The 27,409-nt window shown below is 40.9% G+C and overlaps 3 protein-coding genes across 5 annotated transcripts; all 3 read right to left on the reverse strand.

Moving 5' to 3' along the window:
* Window positions 1-5,390: 5,390 nt before the first annotated feature.
* Window positions 5,391-10,175, reverse strand: LOC135526518 (cyclin-A2-like). 2 transcript variants are annotated; one of them, XM_064954964.1, is made up of 9 exons: window positions 9,880-10,175; window positions 9,531-9,788; window positions 8,843-9,095; window positions 8,609-8,715; window positions 8,301-8,524; window positions 7,814-8,018; window positions 7,268-7,381; window positions 6,320-6,453; window positions 5,391-6,076 (listed from the first exon to the last, which is right to left on the reverse strand). In XM_064954964.1, exons 2-9 carry the CDS (start codon window positions 9,735-9,737, stop codon window positions 6,025-6,027), a joined length of 1,296 nt encoding a protein of 431 aa, XP_064811036.1. In that variant the 5' UTR covers window positions 9,738-9,788; window positions 9,880-10,175; the 3' UTR covers window positions 5,391-6,024. The 2 variants fall into 2 exon arrangements, with proteins under 2 accessions (XP_064811036.1, XP_064811037.1); XM_064954965.1 differs by having other exon boundaries at window positions 10,087-10,168.
* A 1,914-nt stretch (window positions 10,176-12,089) lies between these two features.
* Window positions 12,090-18,189, reverse strand: bbs7 (Bardet-Biedl syndrome 7). Of its 2 annotated transcripts, none has more exons than XM_064954963.1 (19): window positions 17,663-18,189; window positions 17,379-17,444; window positions 17,190-17,252; window positions 16,660-16,835; window positions 16,231-16,417; window positions 16,069-16,141; window positions 15,855-15,971; window positions 15,503-15,633; window positions 15,204-15,288; window positions 14,935-15,037; window positions 14,532-14,724; window positions 14,293-14,367; window positions 14,137-14,202; window positions 13,763-13,902; window positions 13,501-13,665; window positions 13,253-13,362; window positions 13,012-13,115; window positions 12,793-12,916; window positions 12,090-12,605 (listed from the first exon to the last, which is right to left on the reverse strand). In XM_064954963.1, exons 1-19 carry the CDS (start codon window positions 17,696-17,698, stop codon window positions 12,472-12,474), a joined length of 2,148 nt encoding a protein of 715 aa, XP_064811035.1. In that variant the 5' UTR covers window positions 17,699-18,189; the 3' UTR covers window positions 12,090-12,471. The 2 variants fall into 2 exon arrangements, with proteins under 2 accessions (XP_064811035.1, XP_064811034.1); XM_064954962.1 differs by having other exon boundaries at window positions 14,137-14,205.
* Window positions 18,190-19,076: 887 nt separating this feature from the next.
* On the reverse strand, window positions 19,077-25,807 carry LOC135526519 (transmembrane protein 33-like). Its single transcript, XM_064954966.1, has 8 exons — window positions 25,657-25,807; window positions 24,821-24,895; window positions 24,013-24,107; window positions 20,795-20,982; window positions 20,447-20,514; window positions 20,046-20,179; window positions 19,780-19,863; window positions 19,077-19,614 (listed from the first exon to the last, which is right to left on the reverse strand). The coding sequence occupies exons 2-8, from the start codon at window positions 24,872-24,874 to the stop codon at window positions 19,485-19,487; spliced, it is 753 nt and encodes a 250-aa protein (XP_064811038.1). The 5' UTR covers window positions 24,875-24,895; window positions 25,657-25,807; the 3' UTR covers window positions 19,077-19,484.
* Window positions 25,808-27,409: the final 1,602 nt, after the last annotated feature.

A 27,409-nucleotide genomic window follows, 5' to 3' on the forward strand; every position in this document is an offset into this window, starting at 1 on the left:
AGTCATATACCACACCCCTTCATATACCACACCCCACACCCCATTCAGTTGCTCATCCATCCATCAACTTCAATATCAAATTAATGAATTGTTGAAGTGTTTACTTCAATCACCCCCTCAGATATGTGTTGACTGGTGCAGAATCTGTTATCGTTACTATAACAAAGGTTAAAACCATGGAGAGAGAAGAGAGGTGTATTTTGGTTTATTAAGCCCTGCAGATGACCAAGTGGTGACAGACGACATGAGTCAACCACTGAACGCCTCCACCCAGAAAAATAGAAAGATGCTGTGACATTGATGAATCATGATTGTACAGAACATAGTACCCAACAGGTCACATACTGAATTCTCATCATAGCCATATGTGTCCCTATGCCCAGTTTGAGTCCTTATCTACAGTTTTGTGTGGCTTTAGTTAGTGAAGTGGATGGACCCACTGTTACCAAGGAATTTGAACTGTTCAAATTCCTTGACTGTTACGATGTTTGACGTCTAGCGGTTTGGGCCTCTGTGGTTAGTTTAGGCACATGATAGTTAAAGTAATCCCACTTGGGTTGTGCAGAACAAAATAACTCATCCTTGCCCATATAAAGCTTTGTTGGTGAAAACAAGAAGATTTTGTCATTATTTATCTACAACTTCCTGCCATTGTAATTGTTTTATTCAGAGAATAATGTTTTCTATATTGATGCCACGTGAGTATTTTTGCTGAGGTACAATGTTGATCATTCAATGGAGCCTAGGGCCATTTGTGACAGTGTATTTATATACAAATATACAATGACACAAATGGGACTACAACAGAGCTAAGTCAAGCATTTTGTTGTTGTGAGCTTCATTAACCCTTGAGCTGAGGACATCATTGATTAGCTGTAGTCTTTCATTGAAAAAATCTTCCCATTCATTACAACATAGTAAACACACACAACTGGCACCCCCATGGGCTTATACATGGATGAACTCAAGAGCTACTAAATGACATGTTCTGGGGAAACACAGGAATGCTTACATTGTCAAACAAGCACATTCCGAAGTACCGATGTAACGGTGAACAATCTAAGAGAATCAAAATGTTCATGGATTAAAAATGTAGTGTCATACACAAACATATCTGCAGGTGCATGCACACACACAGCTTCCTATAGAGGCAAAACACAGAGCATTAAAACAGCATGGGTTGGACACTTACAGACATTTTAATGCATACTTTTAAATTATATTATGTGAGCTAAACATACACATTTCAAAATATATAAAAACATTTTCCTTAAAGTCTTTTTTTTTAGAGTGCTGCTTTCCCCACTGCAACAAAAATACTTAAATACATGTCATTTTGTCCTTGAAACATTTAAATGAAATAATGTTGAATTCCATTCATTCCTATGGAGGACTGCTCCTACTAGGGATAGCCAATATGGCCGACCAATGGCTTCAAAGCCTCTCAATGGCCAATACATAGCGTCAGCAATCCAGGGTTTATATAGACCATTGGGTTAGACCCTCAGTGACATATATCCATGCCCTAGGCAGTACAACATTAAATATATTACCATTTCCTTAGAGGGTCTCATTCAGTAATTGGTTTGACATGGCTGTGGGGTAGATCTACCTAAACAAATGGCCAAGCTCACTTCAAGCTCAGATATTTCATTGGAGACATTTCCTCAATACTCTCCAGCCAAATCACCATTGAGATGAGAGGAGTGCAAATTGCCATCCTGAATGTATTGCTTTAATCAGCATATATCAAAATGCAGATTGGATCTTGCGTGTTTTCTTTTGTTGATTTTTGAAAGTGACTGTGAAAATGCATTTAAAAGATGAATAGAAGAAGGTTAATATGTGTGGTATGTTTTTGTGCAGTACAAATTGCATGAAGATATCAATAACTAATGGTGATAGAGACTGTACCAGTCCTTGTACCAATATTAGCATTTTCAGGCATCATGTCCAAATCATCCAAAAGTATCTACATTTTTTTGTGAATCTCGACAGTCACTTTTAGATGATTTGAACATGATGTGCGAAAAATGCTAATAACTGTATCAAGACATGAATGGGTTTCGTGCCACAAATGCTAAAACATTAGCATTAGGAAACAGTGCCAGGGAAATAAAACCAAAGAATGGATTGCTGTCATACCTTAGATTGCTTACAGGGTAAGGAAATCAATGTGTAATTTGGGTGAACTATCCGTTTAATATCAGAGTATATTCTCAGAAATTCGACAATGTAGGCTATCTTACACTGTACGCACTCTTCATAAAAAATATACTGATATAATGGTGCATACATTATGTACAATACATACATAGAAATAAGATATACACTGATGATGAAACAAAGATTGCCGAGTCACCGTCTCTGTTAGACACAACTAAGCAGTCTGAAGCACTTCTCTGGTTTCTACGATCCATTGTTCAACAGACTGACGAATAAGCAATTTATATCAGGTTACAAGCTCCACAGTGTGTAGCTCGTCAGTCAACAAGCTGTGAGGCACAGTCAAACACACTTCTGTGGAAGGTTTTATGTAAGTGTTCTACAAACCATGAGATACATTCAATCAGATTTCAAGAGAAAACAGTATTTTCTTTCCACAAGCTGAGGGATAGTCCAACATCCTTTCAGAAAATACTATCGTTCCTTATGACAGGTCTACAGCAAAGTCTGACACCGCTTGAGAAGAAATCATTTTGTTATGACAAGATCTTTAGCCCTTTCAGAAAAGACAGCCTTTCCTTCCAACAAAGTCTTTGGCACAGTCCAATACAATTCTTGATGTGGAGAAGACCATCTTCCCGTCCAGCAAGCTGTGAGACACAGTCCAACAAAGCCAGCACACACTTCTTCTTCCCTCATACGACATAGTTTCCTCTCTGACCATGGCGAGGGTCCCTCAGAGAGCGTCCGGGCTGCAGACTAGACCCCACCGAGTTCCTCAGCTGCTTGAGGAGCATCCAGAGCAGTAGCAGCATGAGCAGAAGCAGCAGCAGCAACAGCCCCAGGTACACGCTCAGGTTCCATCCCCAGCCCAGGGCTATGGGCAGCGAGGTGGACGCCACCAAGAACCTCCTCGGTGAGGGCATGGGTCAGCTCTGGAGTCCCCCCTGAACACGTTCAGGATCCGTTTAGACGTTTAGAGTGGTGCCGAGGCGTGGTCATGTTTGTCATTTTAGAACGTTAGATCATTGCGGCTGTTTGCTTTGGGAATTTTCTTTCCCTCCATGGTTTTATTTTTCCTTAGATATTCCTGTTGAGTTGTCTTATATCGTTATCTAGAGAAGTGGTCCATAGTGTAGACGTGTGCACCCGTAAAAATAGACTGGGTAAATGGGTGGTAAGCATTCTGTTGCTGGGCTCTGTGCTCAGCGCTCGCCGTACAGAGCCAGAACAATGTATCACCAGTGCATACACACACACGCAGGCACACACACAGAGCAAGAAGCCCCCCTCACTGCCATTGGCTACCTGTTCACTTGCAGGCAAAGAATTAAATCACAGGCCAGCTTGGAACAGAAAACATGTTTAATCATCATGTGGTCATTGAAGTGGCAGTTTGACTGAAACATTGTGTAATTAAATTGTCATAAGACATTTGACATGATCAGTCTGCTCGTTTTAGATCACAGCTTCAGAATGGAATCAATTGTGTTGCCTTTGTGAAGAACTGCCATTCCTTTCTTTAGGATATTGAGTTCTGATGGCTAAATCTTGCGTGAAATCTTCAAATAGCATTTTCGGAAACAATCTCCCTTAAATGTATCTGTTACGCAGCTTTCATCAATTTAAATGGGAGCCCAGGCTTTGAATGGTGGCTTTAAAATATAGCCAGACACCAACCATAATTCATTTATGGCACAGGTGTCTAGATCTTTTTTTCAAACACCAGGACATGAATTGAATTCAAGCATTCATATACCCCTTCCCTTGCATGATGCCTGTATCATTGAAATGCCACCCCCCCCCCAAAAAAACACATTCAATTTAAAAATGGCATCCACAATCTGCCTGCCTTTGTTTAAATGTGCATTCAGCTGTGTCTCATGGCTTTAATAGATGACTAGGTCATGATTTTCTACCAGAGCTTGGTGGCTGAGGACTTTCAGTTAGGTTACAATATTTGAGTTGATTATTTTGTGGTCTCCTAGCAGATGACATGCTACATATAGCATCATTTGTAACTTAAGTAAAATAACTCAAACAGGATAGTGGTGAGGAAGTGTGATTACCACTGAAACCAGGTGTGTAATCACTAATCCAAGTGTTTATTGGACAGATTCAGGTAAGTCCCTCCCAGTTCCATTTAATAATTTTGCAACAGAATCAGCCACAGGTGTTAGTTTTTGAACCTGTCTAAAATAGGCCATTGAACTTCCATTCTATCACCATGACATGTAACTAAAAGCATTCCTCTCCAAGTTGAGGGAATCAATGGGTACACAAACTATTCACAACAGTAACCTATTCATAATACAGAACAAATTACATCTACAGATGGTAAGACATTTTGAAAGTGTAACTTTAAAAGGACAAAACGACTAGTTGGAAACACCATGTTACTTTAACCTGTCACGAACCGGCTCAAAGCCCGTAACAAAGGGAGACAATGTGGAGATAAGGAGTAACAATTAACTAAAGAAAATATACAATGGTGTGTAATCAGTAGTGTAAGTGAGTGTTTTGCATGCATGAATGTGATAATGCAGGGTGTTGAAACATGCCAAAGCAAAACAAAAAGGCCACCAAGAACCACAACACAATCTACAAAGGTGTCTGCATGGAGAGAGTCTCCATGAATGTGGAAGAGGTCTATTTATCCTGGAACACACCTGGCCCAGGTGTCTCCCATGTAGCTGACGACCCTCCCCAACTCCACCCACCGGCATCCTAATAAGGAAACAAGAACAAAGACAGAATACGGCCGACAGAGTGGGAGGGTCATCACAAACCAGACTATTTGCGCTATAACAAAATCTGTGTTACTCCAATTTCTCTGCAAGGACTTGAAAAAAAAAGTGAAATTTACTAAGGCAGCGTTTCCCCAACGCAGTCCTTGTTTTTGGTTTAACACTACATAGCTAATTCATATAAATGAACTCAAGCTTTGATTATTTGAATCAGCAGTGTAGTGCCTTGGGGTCCAAAGGACTGCGTTTGGGAAATCTGCTCCCATGTCTTAGTGCAGCAGTAGTGTTCTGCTGCCCCCAAGAGGCCACAACAAGACATGCAATACTGACATGTCACTGATGCCACCCACAAATTGTGATTTGAAACTTTCACTTCAAATTAGAAAGCCATCTTACATGGTGCTACTACCCTGATTACTTCCAGAATAGTATGAAGTACAAGACATTTTAAACAGGAAAGATTAATAACCAAGGATCTGTGGGAATGGAATTTATTTACAGGAGACATTATACAGAGCGAAACGAGTCATTAATTGTTAACCAATGAATGTCAAGACAAATTTACATGAGACAAGTGATTTAAGATAAAGAGGCAGACAACTGTCGCTGTATGTCAAGTCAAATTAGCTAGATTTAAGCTTCCAAATTATACTAGAATATCATTACCCAGAATTAACTTGTGTTATAAAATAACAAATCAACCACACCCAGACAACCCATATAAAATAAAGTCATAGAAAACCAAACCATGGTTAGTCAGATTTGCCAGGAAATATTCAAAAGTATCTATTAGTTGGAGGGGAAAATAAGCTGCAGGTTTATTACAAAGATGCAGAAAGTGAGACTAATCTTTACAGCTTTTAAGCAGTTAAAAACCACTGCAAACATTTGTCTAGTAAGAAAAGAAACATGACATTGCTTGATTAACGACATTAAATCCCAGGGCTGCATCAAGCATAAAATAACCATCCTAAAGCAATGTACATATAAAATGCACATTTTGAAAAAATCTAAAAATGTTGTCCACGTCCAAGACTGCAGCCATGAGTTCAGTTATTGAAATTCTGGCATTATGAGACGTGTATTACAAAATAAATATGCACCAAAAAAATCATTCCAAAGACAGTTTCATGGGGGGCTCGATGAGAGAAACCTCTTGGTACCTGGAGAGAGAGAAACAATATGGTAGAAACAACCAAAATGCTTTCATCCAGACCCACCATGATGTTCAAGCTAATAGAAATCTAGAAAATTACCATATGAACAAGTAGTATCAATAGTAGGAAAAATAGCTGTGCGTAAGCTTACTGGCTATTTTAGATTAGTCACAACTGGATGCCGAGCAATGGTTTACATTAGCGAAATATGCCAACACGAAAAGAAATCCATCTATACGGTGTACTTACTTGGCACACTTGTACTTCTCCCTCACCGACTGCTGTGCATGCGTAGCAGCATTGCGGTACATTTGGTGCAGATCCTCTATGCATGGCATCAGGTCTTCTAAAGAGTTGCCAGTCACCTCTGCCAGAGACTTGGACTGAAATAAAACAAACTGTCAGAAAAATGCACATCATTTCATTCTAATTTAGGGCTAAGATTTCAGTTGACAAAAGATCTGAATTTAGGAAAACATTTGGATAAATAAAATACTGCAATTGAACACAGGCAGTCAACCAGTCTTTTCAGGGTATGACAATCTCATGCTACGGTTGTTTAAGGAAAATGTTAAGCTTAAACTTCAATGTGGAAAATAAAGATCAAACGTAATCAAGAGACTGCGTGTCAGGGAGGAGCCTGGGAATTGAAAAAAATGACAACATTGAGGGAAGAGAGTGTATTCCAATGTTGTCAGTAAGCAAACATGTCAATAGGGAAATAGACTACTTTTCAAATATCTTACAAAAGCATACTTAATACAGCACTAACTTCAGTTGATGATCAACTTGGTTGATGCACCAAGAACATTAGCAGCTGTAAATCTTGGTTATAAAGTTCACTCAGCTGTGATAGTGAATTAACAAATGTTATGGCCCATCAATGAAAGTTTAGCCAGCAAGTGAGACTAAAGCCTCTTACTGAAGCCTTCCATATTTACATGAGGTTCAAAAGGCCAAAAAAGTTGATTGTTGGACTGCTCAGGGAGATCGACAGTGTGAGCCAGTGGCATATATACTTACAAGGAGAGAATTCCTGTTAGCGGCAGCTACCAAAACCTGGCCTACTGCACTGAGGCAAAGACCTGTTTAAGATTCTACATTTATGCTTTATTTTGAGTGGGGCATCACGGCCGAACCGGAGGGCAATGAAACTCCAACCCTGCTAGAACACTTAACGCAGCAATGCAAACTTACCCATGAGCTTCCTGTTATAGTGTGGTTTGCCAAAACAAAGGCGGCAGCAGCAGTCTGAGAGGGGAGGTACTTCAGGAATGGGTCCGAGTCTACTAGACTGAGCTCCCCTAGGAACTAAGGAAACAAAGACAACATTTAAGACAAACAAAAAAATAGTTATAGAACAATTTCAACCTCTATGGATTTTTTGTTCACTGTTGAAGTGTTATCCCAAGAATAAATTGATTGTAGTACACACTAAAGAGTAAAAAAAAAAAAAGTTGGGCAAAATAGTGTTTAGACAACTGCAAACATCAGGGAGTAGGGCACTCAAGGAGTTGGTCTGATAAGGGCTGATGAGATCAGCCCCCCCCCCCCTCCCCCCGAGAGAGAACAACAGAGTGAATGAAGGCCCACCCTCCCACTTGTGCCATGATGTGATACCTGGACCACATATTGAGATGTGCCTTTTGTTAAGTAAATCAAGTGTTAACTGAAGTGAAACAGATTAGAGTAGGACTTTAAATTACAAGCTGTGAACACCACTACAATGTGTAGTCTACTCACCCTTGACAAGCTCTCCACCTTCTTGCTGACAGGCTGGGTGAGAAAGTACTGGGTGAGAAACTGGTTGATGGTAGGAGAGGCCAAATCAAAGGAGAGCACTTTAAGCACCAGATGCTCCATTCGCAACACTTGCTTTTTTGTGTAGGTGTCGTCCGTGATATAAACGAACTCTGCCACCTCTGGGGGGTAGATCTCTTCAAACTTCCTGCATTTGAATGAAAACCAGTGAGTGATCAAAAACACACATTGCTTAGCTTGACACAATCAAGTAAAGGACTACTTCATCTCTAGGGTTGAACTTCATTTGAAGGGACAGTTCGAACCAAGTTTAATTAGTCAGATGTTGGTGCCAATCTTTTCTATTAATTTGGGAGAGAGGCCTAATACAGTGGGTTCTACACAACATATAGAAAGAAATTGGCTTACACGGCACACAAAAAGGTGAACAATCCCTTTATAAGGATGCTGTGGGGTTGACAATACTTACGAGGCCAACAGCATGGCGGCGGTTCCGACCAACTGCAGCTTCCCCCGCAGGACTGACATGGAAGACAGGAAACGGTCAATGTAGTTCACAGCAAGGTATAGAGTCTCGTTCTGGAGCTTGTACTCCTCACCAACCTCCACCAGCCAGTCAACAAGGATAGCCCGCATGCTATAGGTTATGTCTGGCTGCTTTTTCATGTAGCCTGCTTTTGGTCTGGACTTAACCTAGGGACAAGAGCACAAAAGGACAACTGTAGTCATGGTTCAGTGATTTGTGTGAAAAACTGAACAATGAATGGGTTTGCTCACCTCCATTTCCCTGAGATGCGCATGTATTTCTGAAGCATACTCTGTTGCCGCATTCATGTGAACTGGCTTCTCTTCCCCTTCAATAACTGACATATCCATGGGACAATCTATATAGAGAATTGGAAATTGTTGTGACTTTCTAATCCATAGACACATTAAACATTAACACCTCTGTGTTATAAAGGGTAAAGGGACATTTTCAATAATTTGGCCAGGTGTATTACAAATACTCACCACCAAAACTAAGATCCATGTTAGACACACATGGGGCAGGTATGTCAAGAGAAGCCAGAGGCTGCCTGAGACAGGTAACTGTGGGGTTCAGTTTCAGGGGGTACATCTCTATGGAAGGGCTGGCTTTGAAGCACATTTTCCTGGAGAAAGACGAATCTGGCTCATCCAGGTGAATCTGAAAAGCTGGCGGCTTGGTACCCAGCTTCTCTGCATAACTTCTAGGTACTTCACTTTCATTTTTGCAGGACAGCAACTGAAATGAGAGGTTAAATATTTCAGTGCCCATGGTTTCAACATCGAGTCAGTTCCACCTAGCCATGTCATGCTAATTAATAAATAATTTGATGAAATGGGAAGAAAGGAATGAGAAAGCAAGTTGGCCATCCCAATGTTTAACAAGACGTTGACCGCATAAAATGGCGGACTACTTAGGAGGGTACCTAGCTAGTTAGCGGACATTAAAAATACAAATTTTGAATACCGTAAGGTTAATATGAAATAAATAATCAGATGTAAATTAAACACTACTCTTGTCCGTGAAAATATGACCTAGAATTATGAGTGTTGTCCTATGGTGATCATTTTTGTTAGGTAACAACCTAGCTCAATCTACATACCAATTATGATAGCTAGGCAACAAATGTTTGTATAGTGTTCGCTGGCTTGTGGCTAGCGAGAAATGACTAACCTGTGTTGTGTTTTGAGGATTGCTGCATTGATTGTTTTGCAAACCTCCAAGAACTGTTCTCTGTTGGGCTTTGGGGACAATGTTCTCCTGGTTGTCTGCCCGGTTTTTGATTGGACCCCTCAGTCTGGACAGCATATTTTCTTGGTTTTGGTATTCTGGCAGCGGAACGTCAACCGCGCTTCCTTGTCCTTGGTTTGATCCTGACATGTTATTCTCAGTTTCTGGCTCAAACAAGTCACTGCAGAAACGTCCACTTTGCTACAAAGAAAATAAAAACTTGGTAAAGAAATACTGCAATGAATATAAAAACGAACTTACAAAATTGTACAAGATAGCACAAAGAGGCTACCTGTGTTAGCAAGCTAGCTACAGTAGCATACGATATCGCACACACAAGTCTGGGGTGTTGAGATGGCAACAACGTAATTCTGCGCTGCAAATTTAAAACCCTACTTAAAGTTGAGACAAAATCATCTTCTGCATGAAAACCGACATTAGCTCGCCATGCTGTTTGACGAAATTCAATAAATGTAGCTAACCACCGCGCAACCTTTACCTAGATACAATCCCTTGTCCTCTGAAAATATATATTAATGCATAAAAGTTGCTTGTTCTGAGTTCAAGTAGCCCGCGACTATTGAAACGGCCAATCACAACCGAAGGCGAAAATTACGTCACGAATCTACGGTGGCTGATATAACTCAGATTTAATGTGTCCGAGGAATACGCAAGCCGTTGCGATTTCGGCATGTATGGACAATGAAAGAGTCAAAGGTAAATTTTTCATAATTTGAATTAATATAATATCGTACAAACAATTATGATCTCTCTGAGAGCATCGCAAAGTCTTGTTACACTCATTTATGCTATGCACAGAGATAACCTCACCCCATGACAAATAAACCACACATGATTTAAATACTCCAGTTAGTCTAAATACTTCAATAGAAATATAACTGCCAAACATGAAGGATGGTGTGTTCAAGTGCCAACCTATAAAACAAAAAATATAACTGAATATACAGTGCATTGAGAAAGTATTCAGACCCCTTGACTCTTACACATTCTATTCTAAAATGGATTAAAATGTTTGTTTATCCCCCTCATCAATCTACACACAATATCACATAATGACAAATCAACAAATGTTTTGGGGAATTTTTTCAAATTAAATATCACATTTACCTAAGTATTCAGACTCTTTACTTAGTCCTTTGTTGAAGCACAGGGGTTAGGCTACCTGGGGCGGCAGGTAGCCTAGTGGTTAGCAAGTACCCTAGCCTAGTGGTTAGAGCGTTGGACTTTTAACCGAAAGGTTGCAAGATTGAAGAGATGACAAGGTAAAAATCTGTCGTTCTGAACAAGGCAGTTAACCCACTATTCCTAGGCCGTCATTGAAAATAAGACTTTGTTCTTAACTGACTTGCCTAGTCAAATAAAACACTTTTTTTAAAGCACCTTTGGCAGCAATTACAGCCTTGATAATGACACTACAAGCTTGGCACACCCGTATTTCTCCCATTCTTCTCTGCAGATCCTCTCAAGCTCAGGCCAGGTTGGATGGGGAGTGTCACTGCACAGCTATCTTCAGGTCACTCCAGAAATGTTTGATTCGGTTCAAGGGACAAGTCTCTGGTCTCTCAAGGACATTCAGACTTGTCCCGAAGCCTAGGGTCATTGTCCTGTTGGAAGGTGAACCGTCGCCCCAGTCTGAGGTCCTGAGCGCTCTGGAGCAGCTTTTCATCAAGGATCTCTCAGTACTTTGCTCTGTACCTCTTTCCCTCAATCTCCCTGCCGCTAAAAAACATCTGCATAGCATGATGCTGCCACCACCATGCTTCACCGTAGGGATGGTGCCAGGTTTCCTCCTGACGTGACACTTGGCATTCAGGCCAAATAGTTCAATCTTGGTTTCATCTGATCAGAGAATCTTGTTTCTCATGGTCTGAGTCTTAAGGTGCCTTTTGGCAAAGTCCAAGTGGGCTGTCATGTGCCTTTTACTGATGAGTGGCTTCCATCTGGCCACTCTACCATAAAAGCCTGATTGGTGGAGTGCTGCAAAGATGATTGTCCTTCTGAAAGGTTCTCCCATCTCCACAGAGGATCTCTGGAGCTCTGTCAGAGTTACCATCGAGTTCTTGGTTACCTCCCTGACAAAGGCCCTTCTCCCCCGATTGCTCAGTTTGACTGGGTGGCCAGCTCTAGGAAGAGTCTTAGTGGTTCCACACTTCTTCCATTTAAGAATGATGGAGGCCACTGTGTTCTTGGGGACCGTCAATGTTCCAGACTTTTTTTGGTACACTTCCCCAGATCTCTGCCTCAACACAATCCTGTCTGGGAGCATTATGGACAATTCCTTTGACCTCATGGCTTGGTTTTTGCTCTGACATGCTCTGTCAACTGTGGGATCTTATATAGACAGGTGTGTGCCTTTCCAAGTCATGTTCAATCAATTGAATTTACGACAGGTGGACTCCTTTCAAGTTGTAGAAACATCTCAAGAATGATCAATGGAAACAGGATGCACCTGAGATCAAATTTGAGTCTCATAGCAAAGGGTCTGAATACTTACATAATTAAGGTATTTATTTATTTTCATACATTTGCAAACATTTCTAAAAACCTGTTTTCACTTTGTCATTATGGGGTAGTGTGTAGATTGATGAGGGAAAAAACTATTTGAATCCATTTTCGAATAAGGCTATAATAACATAACAAAATGTGGAAAAAGGAAATGGGTCTGAATATTTTCCAATGCACTGTATATAGCTAGGCCAACAGAATATGGCTTTCGACAAAAATAATTCAGATTATGTAACATAATTCTAGTATCTTACATAAAAAAAGACACAGCTGGAAAGTAAACGCTATACTCTAAACAAAACAAAAGCTATTACAAATGGAGTGTAAAAGTTTGCATCCTCTTTGCTCAAGTTTGATATTATGCCTCATTGAAGAAATTCATCAAAGAATCCAAATCGTAGTTATCCAAAACTTCCAGCAGCAATGACACCTTTGTCTTCACATTCTGTCCTTTGAATTTGAATTTGTCGATGAAGAGATCCGTTATCATACCTGGGGAAACAGAAGAACACACACACACACAAGTTACTGTCATGGTACTTTTTCATAACCATACTGTCAAATTAGTTTTGCACCCAGGATATAAGGATCATTGGCAAGCTAGGCTACTGTGATAGCTGAAAATGTCATTTGTTTTTAATTCTACTGAAACAAGAATTTTAGAGCAATATTTATATACCATAAAGTCTTTCCAGGTGAGCTGGTTGTTTCTTGTATTCCTCTAGCAGATAGGCAGACTCATCTAGAATGTTACGATATTCAGGAATGAGGAAGTCCGCATTCCCCTCGTGAACCTGAAGCTCCTACAAAACACACACACACACAGTGAAATTTGAGAAAGTGTTGCAATATTAAAGTAGTTTCAATTATTATTATTTTTTGCAACACTGGCACTTACTTTTAATGCGTCAATCAGCTGAACCTTTTTGGCCAAAAGCAGCTGATACTCAAGCTTCGGATGAATCATCTTGAGTGTGTGGCCCACTGAATCGTCATTGATATCTGGAATTTAGAGCCGCAAGTAAAATTGTGAGATAAGATATGTTTTATTTCATGAACAGACATAACCGTTTCACTCCATCGTCGATAACTAACTAGTAGCCTAAAAACAGATAAAATCTAACTTGCTAAAGACCTACCATAGGAAATATCGAGATTGTTTTTTCTTTTGGTGGCTTCTTTGGAGAGGACATCCTTCAGTATGGAGATGGTGGAAATGTTGTCAGACTTGAAGTGGCCTTCCCCTTTACTAAAATGACAAAGGGGTTACATTTGAATGACAAAGGGGTTACATTGGTTACATTTACTTGGAAAACGAAACCAAGAACTCTGATTGATGCATATCCCAAAGGGGATAAATTAAGTTGTATTGAATTTAATTCCTAACCAGTACGTGGCTTCCAGCTGCGTTCCAAGGAAAGTGTTCTGGAAGTAGAAGGTGATATTCTCCCCTGCTGGAGTCTTCTCTGGGACCTCTGGCAAGCAGAAGAGGACCCAGGAGTGGATCTCTGCAAAGCTGAATTGGCCAACTAGACTCAAAGTGTTCATGGGTCTGTTTGGGGGGATGGAGAGAAAAAGGGAGAGAATGAAAGAAGACAAAAAAAGAGGGAAATTGAACACTGTCTTTCTTTCAGTATCTTTATCCTTACCTGTCCTGTTCAATGGTGTGAGTTCTCTGGTGAAGGGACAGAGGTTTGATGAGGTACTGGCGTACCTGACAGGTCTTGGGCTGCAGGCGTGGGGTAATGTAGGCCTGTAGGGTGCCATATTGGCCCTCAATAGACCTCACCTGGAGAAGGGAGAAGATGCTGTTACACAAGTCATGAGAACACACAGCAGTGTTGCCCATAGCATTGCAGAGGCAGGTGAGACTGGGTGGGAACTGGAGACTTAGAGTGGTACTTCTATTGGTTGCAATTGACAATTTATTATGAATTGCCATGAGTACAATTCTAAATAAATTGTTATTGGGCTAAAATCAGTAAGAACGGACTAAAACATACTCTTAAAAAAAATCTCTCACCTTCAGCTCAAGCCGTGTAGTATTTGCTTGGCATCTGTACGTAACGAGGAGAAAATTTCCTTTTGGCTGCTAGAACAGAAGACATAATTAGTGCCTTGAGGAATCTAAAGCATTCACTTGTATTATTTGTATGCTCTCTGTACTAGGACATCTCACCTCTGAATCACATTCGCTGAAACTCACGACAGCAGAGTTCTTGTCGACATCGAGCAGATCAATTGGTACATCACTCTGTAAAGAAAACAATATTAATGTTACAATCCATGACAGAAATATCCACAAGTCATTGCATATTTGTATAATTAGCAGATCTCTCTCATGCAAAAAAAACATACACATTTCTCTTTCGTGTTCAATACAGAACATAAATAAAGAGTCAAGTTAATTTGTTTCACCTGCAGCAGCAGATTGTCGATGGCCGTCTGCACTTCCAGGGTCAGGCTGTAGCTGGCGTCATCCTGACACAGGGTGAACTTGTCGTTGACGCTGAACACGGGCATGGCAGAGACCGCCGTACTAGACTGCGCGGTTTGCTGGTACTTCTCACGGCCCTGAACAACCTTCATCTGCAGTTGGTCTAGCTCTGCCCTGAGGGGGACAAGTGCTGTGGGTTCATACTGGGAAAATTACAACAGACAGCATCTTTCCTCATATTTAAGTTAGCTAACTCAAATTTTTGATAAACACTGGATTACTTTGGCTGTTGAGTTAACCTGGCCAACACTGAGTTTTGCTTACAAAGTTCCATTGATATATATTGCAAATGCAGGTGACAACAACAACTGTCCACAAGTATACCTGAGAGCTGCCACTTTGCTCTGGGTCTCCCGACTCATCTTGACTTCATCTCCAGGGCCTGCCTCTGCCTGCTGGGGCTCTGTAGTCAGCCCTGTCACCCATCCTGGACACACACATATTATTTCAAGTCGCTCACAACTTTGTATCTGTATCTCCTATAGAGCACATATTGGGAGCAGCAAACAGTCAGCGGACATGAGTTTCTCTCGCTAGTGGTTGTTTTGTATAGCTCTTGTGCATAAAACCCTCTCATTTTATTGATAGCTCACCTGTGTACGTGGCTGTCAGAACCTCGTCATAAGACTCCTTCCCAACACAGCCACCCTGGATAGAGGTGACGCTCTCCAATAACACCTGGTGGACAAGTTAGTATCCCAAAGACATGGATTTCTACAATATTCTCTCAACTTTGGGACAGAAAGTTTGTTATTTATTTTACAACAAAAATACATTTCTATCACCCTTGAATTAAAATAAATGTATTTTTTTCCCCCTGAATTTCAGATGATATGTACAACGGCAGTAGAATGTGGCATAAAATAATGAAGAACATTATTTGTGGACTTACATGCTCAAAGCGCAATGTGGGCTCATTGGAGCTGTCAAACCCATAGACCTCCACTGTCCCATCATCCCTGCCAACAAGGATGTCTTTCACCCCGTCACCCAGGATATCATACGTGTCGATGCACAAAACACCTAGTAGAAACAGCCATAGAAGAAGAAAATGTGGAATAAGCTCAATGAATGGAATGATGCTATATGATTGAATGATGTCTAACATGGTAAGTCAATGTTAATAACATTCTTACAATATACAATGATAATACATGTGCTAATTGTGTTTCAGTGCATAGGTACTCTGAGTATCTGACAGATGAAACATATACTAGTTTTCATCTTCATTAACAGTACTGTACCTCCTTTCTTTTTCTCATTATCAATCTCCCATTTAGAAGAGGAAGAGGAATCAGTTATCCTAATCAGTCCCAGTTTGCCATCCACAGTTCCATAGAGAATGTCTTCGCCATTAGTCCCTAAAGCAGACGGTGGGGTAGAAGTAGACCAGTTTGCTGTAAGTACAGGGATGTGTGAAACTTACATTTGAGTTCAGTATAAGGATTTTGTACTCGCCTCCATCTCGATTGTACAGCTCCAAAACTGAGGGAGGACCAGGGACTTCAATATCATACACAAGCTCAGATCCCTATGGGCAAGAAAACACAAACTCACTGAAGTACTCGTTGAAGTACTTATATACTCATACTGCAGTACTCACAAACAATTTCCTTTCACCTGCAACACTCTGAGAACTCGGTCTTGACATGCCAACACAGGGACAATGCGGCCCAAGTTCTCAGCAGGCAAGCACACAATGTCATTAATTTTGTCTCCAGACAGGTAGTAGTCTTGATCCTTGCAGTCACAGTAGTGGTTGTAGATGTAACTCGCACACACAAAAAGGTCTGCTCCTGAAACGTGCCTGAAAAACACATTGTAGGCATGAAAAAAAACACACATTTTAATATAAAGCAGCACAAAAACACACCCACAATTCCCCTTATTTATAAACAGATTAAAGAATGCTCCAAGTCTCTTTAAAAATTAAAGCTAGACTATACTCTCTCAAAACCGTACTCCCAAGTCACTGTTGACAGACATGTGTAGAAGGCTTGGAACCAAGGCCAGGTAACCTATAATTCACATCAAAAAGTTAAAACTCACATGGCATTGATGCTTTCTGTAAGGTTGGCCTCAAAGGACAGGAACTGTTTGCCTTTCTTGGTATATCCCTTCACTTCCGAACCAGCACACACAAAGATCTTCTCCTGTGGGGTTCCAAGAGCCCCACCAAGGTCCAACCTTGTTATCTTCTGCCCTGGCAAAGTCTTGAACACAGGCTGGAAAAGATAGGTACAATCAACGTTCATGGAATGAAACTTTATTTATTCATTACACAATGACAAGGGAAACTTGTCTTTTAGAGGGCACAGTACCCATGCCACCGAACCGCACAGGGTCAGCTGCAGAGAAGCTTTCCTGGTGCAGATAGGGATTAAGCTAAGTGCCTTGTTCCTGGGCACAACGGCAGTAGGTATACATATGAAGTCCATGAAAGCGGCTGTATTCTGCTAGCCTTGGTGCCAGTCTGGCTCTGATTTAGCCAACAGTGATTCATGAGTAGGCTTCAAAAAAAAGACTGGCACCCAGGAGAGTATTTCAATGTTGTTAAATATGTAAGACTCAATACCTACCACAGCTTCTCCTTTTTTCATCCCAAAACAAGTTATCACACCATCATGATCAGCAACAGCAACCTGAGACACACAAAACGACATTTCTAACTCAAGAGTACTTGGGACATTGTTCAAATATCATATTCCAACACACCACAAGGTCTATTTATGGGTCACCTCTAATAATGCACATTCACATTACAGTACCTTTTGGGTTGCTTTGCGTCCCAAGGCAGGGAGGAGCCTCATGGTTTTCTGAGATATCACACCAACCTGTGTCGATGAATGTGACAGCCAGTCAGTCAGTATCACGAGTCATCCAGTTACTTAAGGTAAAATTGGCAGATTACAACAACAAAAAAATCAAGCTGTTCAACTATTTTTCCATTCAGGCTACTTTTTAGCCATAACATTAGTGACATGATCTGGGGTCGAAATATAGGAAAAATCTACCCCGTTGAATTATCTAGCAAAACATGCAATCCAGTTACCTGTAGATAATCAATTCGGTTGAGATTTATCTCCATGATGTTCTTGGCTTGATGTGAGTGTTTGGTCAGCAAAAACTAGTATGCAATTCAAATGATTAGCTCGCTATCTAATAACGTTCGCTTAATTATCAAAAAGGTGTCTGTCCAGTAACGTTAAGCGTTTACAATCAACAAAAAAATCAGACCGGCGTTACAAGTATCTAAATCAACGTTAGCTAGCTAATAAAGATAGCTGGCTAACATGCGAGGTGAACAAAGAGCATTTTGTCAGATTGGGATTATTCTGTAATAGGGATTAGCCTCTTTGGCTAATTTTAGCTGTCTCGCTAAAACTGTAGTCAGAATGCACGTTGCATACTCTCTGACGTATTAGTATATTCTATATAGCCGCCACATCGTTGTTTGATTTAGTTCAACCATAACGTTCGCTAGTTTATTGACATTATAGGAGTTAGAATATTAAGGTTGTCGAAAGAACTATCATCTGATTCTTCTGCGCGCACACTGGACCCGTTACCATGGACAACGTTGTTCGTTTGAAGAAGCTTCAATATGATTGGGTGATGGTAATTGTGGTGTGATTCAAGCTAGAAACTGAATGGTTGAGCAGTTCCAGTATTTTTGTCTTCCTGGATAGTAGAAAGTGGCCATCCTCTAAGAACCAAACCAATAAAATCACCAATGCTCCAAAAATGAGTCAAAGAATACTAATTGATACGAATCATGTTTATATTAGTGAATATGGAGGTTATAAATCTCATTCAACAAGGTAATTTCTTTCATTTTTTGATTGAATAGAATGGAGAAATTTATTCCAGCTATACAAACATCTTTTCTCTACAAGTTAAATAAAGACATTTAACATGGGTGTGCACTGAATCGGAAAACTATAGGGATATTAGCCACTAATCAGTTAAATTGAACCTGAATTTAAATAGATTTTCAATTAGAAAACCTATTAAAAATGCAAATATAAACTTGAATTTGAAACCAGCCTAGTCCTTCCTTCCCATTTACTGCATAACATGTGTTTTGTGCAGACTGAGGAAATGCTGGTATTGTGAAACTGATTAATTTCAGCCATAAATCCTACAACTACATGTTCTTGTACCATTTAAGTCTTCAAACTAGAGCAGATATGTTGCCTTCTCATTTCAGGGCCCTTTTGACACTGCCTCAACTAGCAACACATTTTTTTAAATAGTGAATTACATGGCATAGATCACTTTTCAAATTCATAAGAGTAAAAATGTGTTAAGACAAAATCATAACCAATGCTTTTCGTGTAAGAAAAAGAACATATAAAATGGAATTAGTGGATGTAAAAAATAAAATACAGAGCAACTGACATCGCCTTTGAAAAGCACAATATTTGGCTATTTAAAAAAAATAAAATGACTGCAACGATGTGTAGTACAATTTAACTATCTAATCTCAGAAGTTAGTATTTTATTTAAAGATAAGAACAAGTATTTTCCATGACAAAGACATTTAACCATCACAAGGTCAATCCTTAGAAGTAGAACACATCAAATAGTCAGCTGGTGTTTATTCCCAAAGAGAGTGAGAGAGAAAAGGGGGAGTGAGTGTTCGGCTGTTCCATAAAGCCATATTGAAAACAATCAGTTTTCAGTGCGTCGCAGTCCAAGCCTCAGCCTCCGCTGTAGCGTATGAACAGAGCAGCAGGAAGACAGGCCAGACGAACATTCAAAAGGTTTTTTCCCTTGCTCTCAAAGTTGTTGTTCGTCCATCCCGCTGGAGTTGAAATGCTGCCACGCCCCTTACAGTACAAACTATGGTTGTGTGGGAACAGGAAGTAAGGTCACACTGCGGTGGGGGCCAGGCGGCTCATAAAGGAGATACTGTTGAGGCACATCTTTCTGAAGAAGGCAGGGCAGGCAGGCTTCATGACGAAATGTTCCAGCAGAATCCGCAGCTCTGAGAACAGGGTGCTGGGAGGGGTGGACAGGGAGATTAGGGAATAGGGGGAAATGATGGTTTGAGAAATGATTTAATCAACATCATATACCTAGAAACACACAATTCGCCATATTTGATAATGTACAATTATGCTACAAATTAACATTTCTGCACAAAATTCCAATGAGGCTTCTTACCGGCAATATGGGTTTCTCCTTGATGTATAGCGGAGAGTTAGAAACCTGTAGTAAATGAAAGGCTGCAGCAAGCTTCCCTGGCCACTGTAAACACAAAGACCAAGAGTTAATCAAGTGACTGGAGTAACCAAGAGTTAATCAAGTGACTAATCATCTCAGTTCATAGTGGTATTGTAAGACATCAAGAAGGAAATACCCTAATCTGACTTCAGTCTTAAGGTACCATACAAATGTGCTGACAAATTTACCAAGAAATAGAAGCATACCTGAAGAGCATGAATATGGTGGCTGGCATGAGGAAGATCTCATTGCAGGCGATGAACTTCAGGATGTTCTGCTGGTTGGCCGAGAGCTTGTTGAGGAAGTTCCTCATGAAGAGAAGGCTATTGGGGCCCATTGCCTAAAAGGGGAATTATACACATCAGGATCACCACATGACTAAACTAGCAGTTATACAGCACTTTACACACTACATTTTCCATTAATGCCCTAAAATAGGAAATGTCTAATGAGGAGAAATGTGCAAAATTACTATTTTACCTAACCAAAACAGGTAGAAGGGTATTTTATAAAATACATTTTTTCAAGTGTTGGTTATGCTTTACCCAACTGACTTTTTAATGGCTTCACGAACATTGAAATGTTGTGGAATCAAGAGGATACTTACATCAAGAACCTTCTTTGTGTAGGTGGTTGCATGAAGCAATGAGAAGAGGAAGACTGGGAATATGCTCACTGTAGACTGCGGTTAAGTGGCAAACAGCATTAAAAATGTACAATGCAAAATAAACACATTTAAGGTCAGCATCAAATAGTGCTGTCAAGCAATGCCTTCTTGTTAGTAGGTTTAGTAGGTTTGCATAACCGAAACCACGACCCCCAAGCATTGCAAAACCTTCCTGCAACACAATTGGCCTTCTCCCCAAACTCTAGTTTTATCAGAGACCATTATGACGACAACCAAGGCATGGTGATACTATGGTGATAAGGCCTTTATCTATGGTTGAGAGGATACTTGTAATGGGGTACGAGTTGACCAGGATGAGGGAGTATAGCAGGTAGTGACAGCTGTCCTCTTGGAGTGCCTGGGCTAGGAAGGCTCTGCTGAGCTGGAAGTGAGGAAGCCTCTGGTGGAGCCGCAGAGCACTGGTGAGTGCGTTGGCCAGCAGCGCACGCTGATAGAAATTGGCAGCCGCCTGAGGTCTGGAGTATGTCAAAAAGGAAAGAGAAATGAATTACTCTGAGGGAACTCAAGACTGGTTAACTATCTCTACTTGCACATTCATCTTCTGCACATCAATCACTCCAGTGTTTAATTGGTATATTGTAATTACTTCGCCACCATGGCCTATTTATTGCCTTACCTCATTTGCACACACTGTATATAGATTTTTTTCTACTGTATTATTGACTGTATGTTTGTTTATTCCATGTGTAACTGTGTTTGTTGTATGTGTCGAACCTCTTTGCTTTATTCTTGACCAAGTCGCAGTTGTAAATTAGAACTTGTTCTCAACTAGCCTGGTTAAATAATGGTGAAAAAAATACATTTTTAAAACTATACCGAACAAAAATATATTTTTTATATTCAACAATTTTGCTGAGTTACAGTTGATAAGGAAATCAGTCAATTTAAATAAATACACTGCTTAAAAAAATTTAGGGAACACTTAAACAACACAATGTAACTCCAAGTCAATCACACTTCTGTGAAATTCAAATTGTCCACTTAGGAAGCAACACTGATTGACAATACATTTCACATGCTGTTGTGCAAATGGAATAGACAACAGGTGGAAATTATAGGCATTGAGCAAGACACCCCCAATAAAGGAGTGGTTCTGCAGGTGGTGACCACAGACCACTTCTCAGTTCCTATGCTTCCTGGCTGATCTTTTGGTCACTTTTGAATGCTGGCGGTGCTTTCACTCTTGTGGTAGCATGAGACGGAGTCTACAACCCACACAAGTGGCTCAGGTAGTGCAGCTCATCCAGGATGGCACATCAATGCAAGCTGTGGCAAGAAGGTTTGCTGTGTCTGTCAGCGTAGTATCCAGAGCATGGAGGCGCTACCAGGAGACAGGCCAGTACATCAGGAGACGTGGAGGAGGCCGTAGGAGCGCAACAACCCAGCAGCAGGACCGCTACCTCCGCCTTTGTGCAAGGAGGAGCACTGCCAGAGCCCTGCAAAATGACCTCCAGCAGGCCACAAATGTGCATGTGTCTGCTCAAACGGTCAGAAACAGACTCCATGAGGGTGGTATGAGGCCCGACGTCCACAGGTGGGGGTTGTGCTTACAGCCCAACACCGTGCTGGACGTTTGCCAGAGAACACTAAGATTGGCAAATTCGCCACTGGCGCCCTGTGCTCTTCATATATGAAAGCAGGTTCACACTGAGCACATGTGACAGAAGTGACAGAGTCTGGAGACGACGTGGAGAACGTTCTGCTGCCTGCAACATCCTCCAGCATGACCGGTTTGGCGGTGGGTCAGTCATGGTGTGGGGAGGCATTTCTTTGGGGGGCCGCACAGCCCTCCATGTGCTCGCCAGAGGTAGCCTGACTGCCATTAGGTACCGAGATGAGATCCTCAGACCCCTTGTGAGACCATATGCTGGTGCGGTTGGCCCTGAGTTCCTCCTAATGCAAGACAATGCTAGACCTCATGTGGCTGGAGTGTGTCAGCAGTTCCTGCAAGAGGAAGGCATTGATGCTGTGGACTGGCCCGCCCGTTCCCCAGACCTGAATCCAATTGAGCACATCTGGGACATCATGTCTCGCTTCATCCACCAACGACACATTGCACCACAGACTGTCCAGGAGTTGGAGGATGCTTTAGTCCAGGTCTGGGAGGAGATCCCTCAGGGGACCATCCTTCACCTCATCAGGAGCATGTTCATGCGTTGTAGGGAGGTCATACAGGCACGTGGAGGCCACACACACTACTGAGCCTCATTTTGACTTGTTTTAAGGACATTACATCAAAGTTGGATCAGCTGTAGTGTGGTTTTCCACTTTAATTTTGAGTGTGACTCCAAATCCAGACCTCCATTTGTTGATAAATTTGATTTCCATTGATAATGTGTGTGTGATTTTGTTGTCAGTACATTCAACTAATGTAAAGAAAATTATTTAATGAGAATATTTCATTCATTCAGATCTAGGATGTGTTATTTTAGTGTTCCCTTTATTTTTTTGAGCAGTGTATATTAGGTCGGAATCTATGGATTTCACAACTGGGTGGGCTTGGGAAGGCATAGGCCCACCCACTGGGGAGCCAGGCCCAGCCAATCAAAATTTGTTTTCCCCCCCCAAAACAGGGCTTTATTACAGAAATAAATACTCCTCAGATTCATCAGCTGACCAGGTGGTTGGTCTGAGATGATCCCAAAGGTGAAGAAAATAGATGTGGAGGTCCTGTGCTGGTGTGGTTACACGTGGTCTGCGGTTGTCAGGCCAGTTGGACGTACTGACAAATTCTTTAAAACAACTTTGGAGGTGGCTTATGGTATGGAAATGAACATCAAGTCTCTGGCAACAGCCCTGGTGGATATTCCTGCAGTCAGCATGCCAAATACAAGCTTCCTCAAAACTTGACATCTGTGGCATTGTGTTGTGACAAAACAGCACATTTTATTGTCCCCCAGAACAAGGTGCACCTGTGTAATGCTAATGAGGTGAGGTAATGTTCATGAGCCACACCTGTCAGGTATATGGATTATCTTGGCAAAGGAGAAATGCTCACTTACAGTGATGTAAACAAATGTGGGGGGAAATTGAGAGAAATAAGCTTTTTGGGCATATGGAACATTTCTGGGATCTTTTATTTCAGCTCATGAAACCCAGGACCAACACTTTACATGTTGGATTCATATTTTCATTCAGTATACATTTTGGGGTATATCAAAATGATGGAACAGTTTTGATCACAAAACGCTACAAACGTGAATATGTGGTGGGATCGGGTGATCATTCCAGACATTAGACAATCCCATTAGTAATACATCTGTTCATTTAGCAGTTATGCATTAGTTGTCTCTGTCAGGTATTGTTGCTATATTGCTATGTGCACACGAAGAAAAATATTATCCCTGGAACCGAGTAAATATTAACAATAATGCAAAACCCAAACTGCAGTAGAAAACCAAACCCAATGACCAGTCCCTGTCATACAGTATTACTTTCTAAATAGCCATATAAACAAAGCAAACAATTGGAGCATTGACCCTTACCCTAAGAGAGGTAGAATGAACATTACTGAGCAATAGACTGTGAAGAGCCGCGAGAGCCACATTGCCGTCTCGAGTTTGTTAGCCAACATGAATTGCTGTGGGAAAAAAAAGAGTACATTCAAGTTCATAAGATTTAAAAAACTAGACTAAATCATCCACTGTAAAATCACCATCCACTGTACGATCACAATCATAGGCCTATACAGTATCAGTATGAGAACTAGGGTTGCTGTAATCCAGATTTTCATACAGTTTTTGTACCATACCGGGGTATACAGCATTACCGAATGTGCACACAAGGGGTGCAAAAACAATTTAGGCAACTGATCTTGATTGTCTCTGCTGTAACCAAGAAGCTTGACATCTAGCCACTTCGCTAGTAAGTTATTAAACCAAATACATTGCTGGAGCCCTGAGCTGCATATAATTTGACATATCTTAGATTTCTTATAATTATGAGCAGTGGCGTAGCACGTACGTAACCTGTCTGTATTTCAAAGTAAGCCATAATGTGAGAGCAAAAAAAAAAAAGTCTACCTTACTGCAATGACGCAATGTAGGGATGCAACTGAATACATAAAATTTGTTTCCCTTGCGTTGCACTACAAATCTGGGGCTGCACACATTTGCATGTTTTTGCAATTCAACTAAATTAGGCTTCAGGCGAGAGCGTGCGTAAAGTTACAACCTATGAAATGCAGTGAAATGTGTGTGGAGTGGAGGTCCTACACTACAGAGTATGTCTAGTGGAGTATACATCCAGCCTAACAAATACAATCTGATGAAGTAGAAGTGCATGATTACTCACCACTGTCCCTAATTGAGGGGGAGGAGGAGCACTTGTTTGCTCTGTGTCAGCCATCTTCTTGACTCTGGTTTATCCCTGAAAAGAAAAACACTGTTTAATGAATATCTTCTGGCACCCTGACATTGCAAGCCTACTTGAAATGGCAAGAATGATACAATGCTGCTTAGTTCTCGCTCTTTCAGGTTTAGGTCAACTTGATCTCTGTGTCTCTTGAAAAATTGTTTCATAATGATAGATTTAGTGAAACCTTGTATGCGAAGGCTAGTGATCTGAGAATATGTTCACAGATTAACAGGCAGGAGAAGACAGTCACTTGGCTTGCAAGCAAAGCGTGACATGTTCGTGAGCTGTTTTGATATGTGCAGTAAAGACGTTAACATCAAAACTAGTTAGCAAGCTAAAACGTTTAAACTGAATCAAGCAAATTGTTGTTATCAGACTTAAGGTTAGCTAGTTAACGTTAATTAGGTTAGTTAGATGACAATTCTTCTCTCATTTGTTCAGTTGTAAATAAGCATTGACGGAACACTGGCGCTGTCCAGCTAGCTGATCTGAAGGTAACAATTATTAGCCAGAAGTGAGACAGATCCAGGAAATGAAAAATAGCAAACAAATGTGTTTGCTTTATTTAATTAATTGTGAAAACGTTAGCAAGCTGGCTAATGTCAGTTAATAAACGAGCTAGTCTAATGTACGCTAGCTATTAGCTAATATAGGACTGCCTCCACTGGAATGTTCGGCACTTGCTTGTTAGCAAGCTAGCTAGTAACGCTAGCTCAAAAAGCATTGTGTAGCTAAACGTTAAAGATTATCTGCGTGGACTGTCCGAAAATTACCTGAAACTGTCGAGATCAACGTTAAGTGTCACTTGTACCAGTGATTGTATTTTGTTGGCTAATTTTGCTACTGTAGCTAGCTACTCAGCCATCTGCGTCGTTCCTACCAAAGACAGTATGAAGATATGCAGTAACTGCTTCTCCCTGATCAAGTTGTAGGCGACGTCAATGCGACGTTGGTTAGCTAAGCGCGTGCGCAGAAACACGTTCACCGGGTCTAAAGGTCGTCTCGCCGAAATGTGCTTGTGCATGCCATCAAAAAGACACTCCTTCGATATAAAGTTGTTTTTGACGAAAATGAAAACGTGTCACTTTCATGAGGCTGGAGTAATAACATGTTTCGCTACTTAAGACATTGACTCGAATCTAGGTAGTGCCTTCAGATTTCGAGAAAAATTTGTTTCAATTCTCTCATTGGGCGTGTTTAAGTTGTAAGGCTAACAGGCGGACTCCACCGCCGCTGAGCGAGCTTGCACCCACACTGCTCACAATGTCTTCGACACCCATATCACACACTCACAAACTGAAATCATATGTGTGCACATTATACAATCAATAAGTGAGAGAGAGAGAGCCTCAAACATCACATACATGTTTTAAATATTTACTGTACACATGAATTGTGGCACATTGTCGGAGCTAGAAACACAAGCATTTTGCTACACCCTCAATAACATCTGCTAAACATGTGTATGTGACTGATTTCAAATTGGTTCCCTTTTTATGTCTTCGGTCACATTCACCTTGGTCAAAGAAAAACACTCTAATAAAAATAGAGCCTCACAATTAAGTTGGTGAAGAGCAAATGCCGAAACTTGTAGTCTACTGCAGTCAACTTCATGACCTGATCACATGATTTTTGTAAAGTTCATGCAGTCAACATGTAAACTCAAGTCTTAAAGTCTTTTGCCCTAGAATGCAACACACTTTGGAAGGTGGCGACCAATGACAGTCAACTTGACAAAAGTGATCGACTCGAACGCGCCCATTGACTTCTCAAACCCAGACCTGGTCTCCCAATTTTGCGTTCCCGGGAAGTCTCTCGACGTTGCGTCTCTGGGTTTAGAAACTCTGTGGTTTCCACTGTGAATGAAAATTGATCAGCTGACCTTGCACCAGAAAGGGAAAAATATATCGCGATGTTTGTAGACGTGACCAAATTCTCTGTTTTATTGTATTGTAATGAAACCGGCAGGGAGCAGGTCTCGAACCCTCGACCTTCGAGCCCGAATGTCCGGCGCGCTATCGACTGTGCCGCAAAAAGAATGCTCGTGCTGCTAAGTCGATTTTTTTGCGCTTATAAACCCAGGGTCGTTACAGTATTATCTAATTAAGGCTTCTATTATGTTGTCTTAGCAATATTTCTGAGTCAAACATTCATCTTACTGGAACTATTTTACTGTAAATATACAGAAGCCTACAGATATTGGCCTACTTTAGTCAGGATTCTATGTTTAAACTTAATTTTACCTGTGTAAATACATTGGAAATACTCCCAATAAAATATATTGCAAATAATGAGTCTCACATAAGTTCTCAAATGTGCTGTAGGCAAGGAAAAGGCAACAGGGGGAATGCCAAGAAGGGTTCTTGCATGATCATGTCAATAGGGGGAGGATAGCAATGCAATTCTTACATTGGATCTTCCATGGCTTTGATATTTTAATATAGAGTTGTTATGTGGTACATTACATATTTAATAATTTTTTTCATCAGATCCACTTTTAATAGAAGTGTCAAACTAGCCAACATT

This window comes from Oncorhynchus masou, chromosome 32, assembly GCF_036934945.1.
Source record: "Oncorhynchus masou masou isolate Uvic2021 chromosome 32, UVic_Omas_1.1, whole genome shotgun sequence".
Lineage (NCBI taxonomy): Eukaryota > Metazoa > Chordata > Actinopteri > Salmoniformes > Salmonidae > Oncorhynchus > Oncorhynchus masou.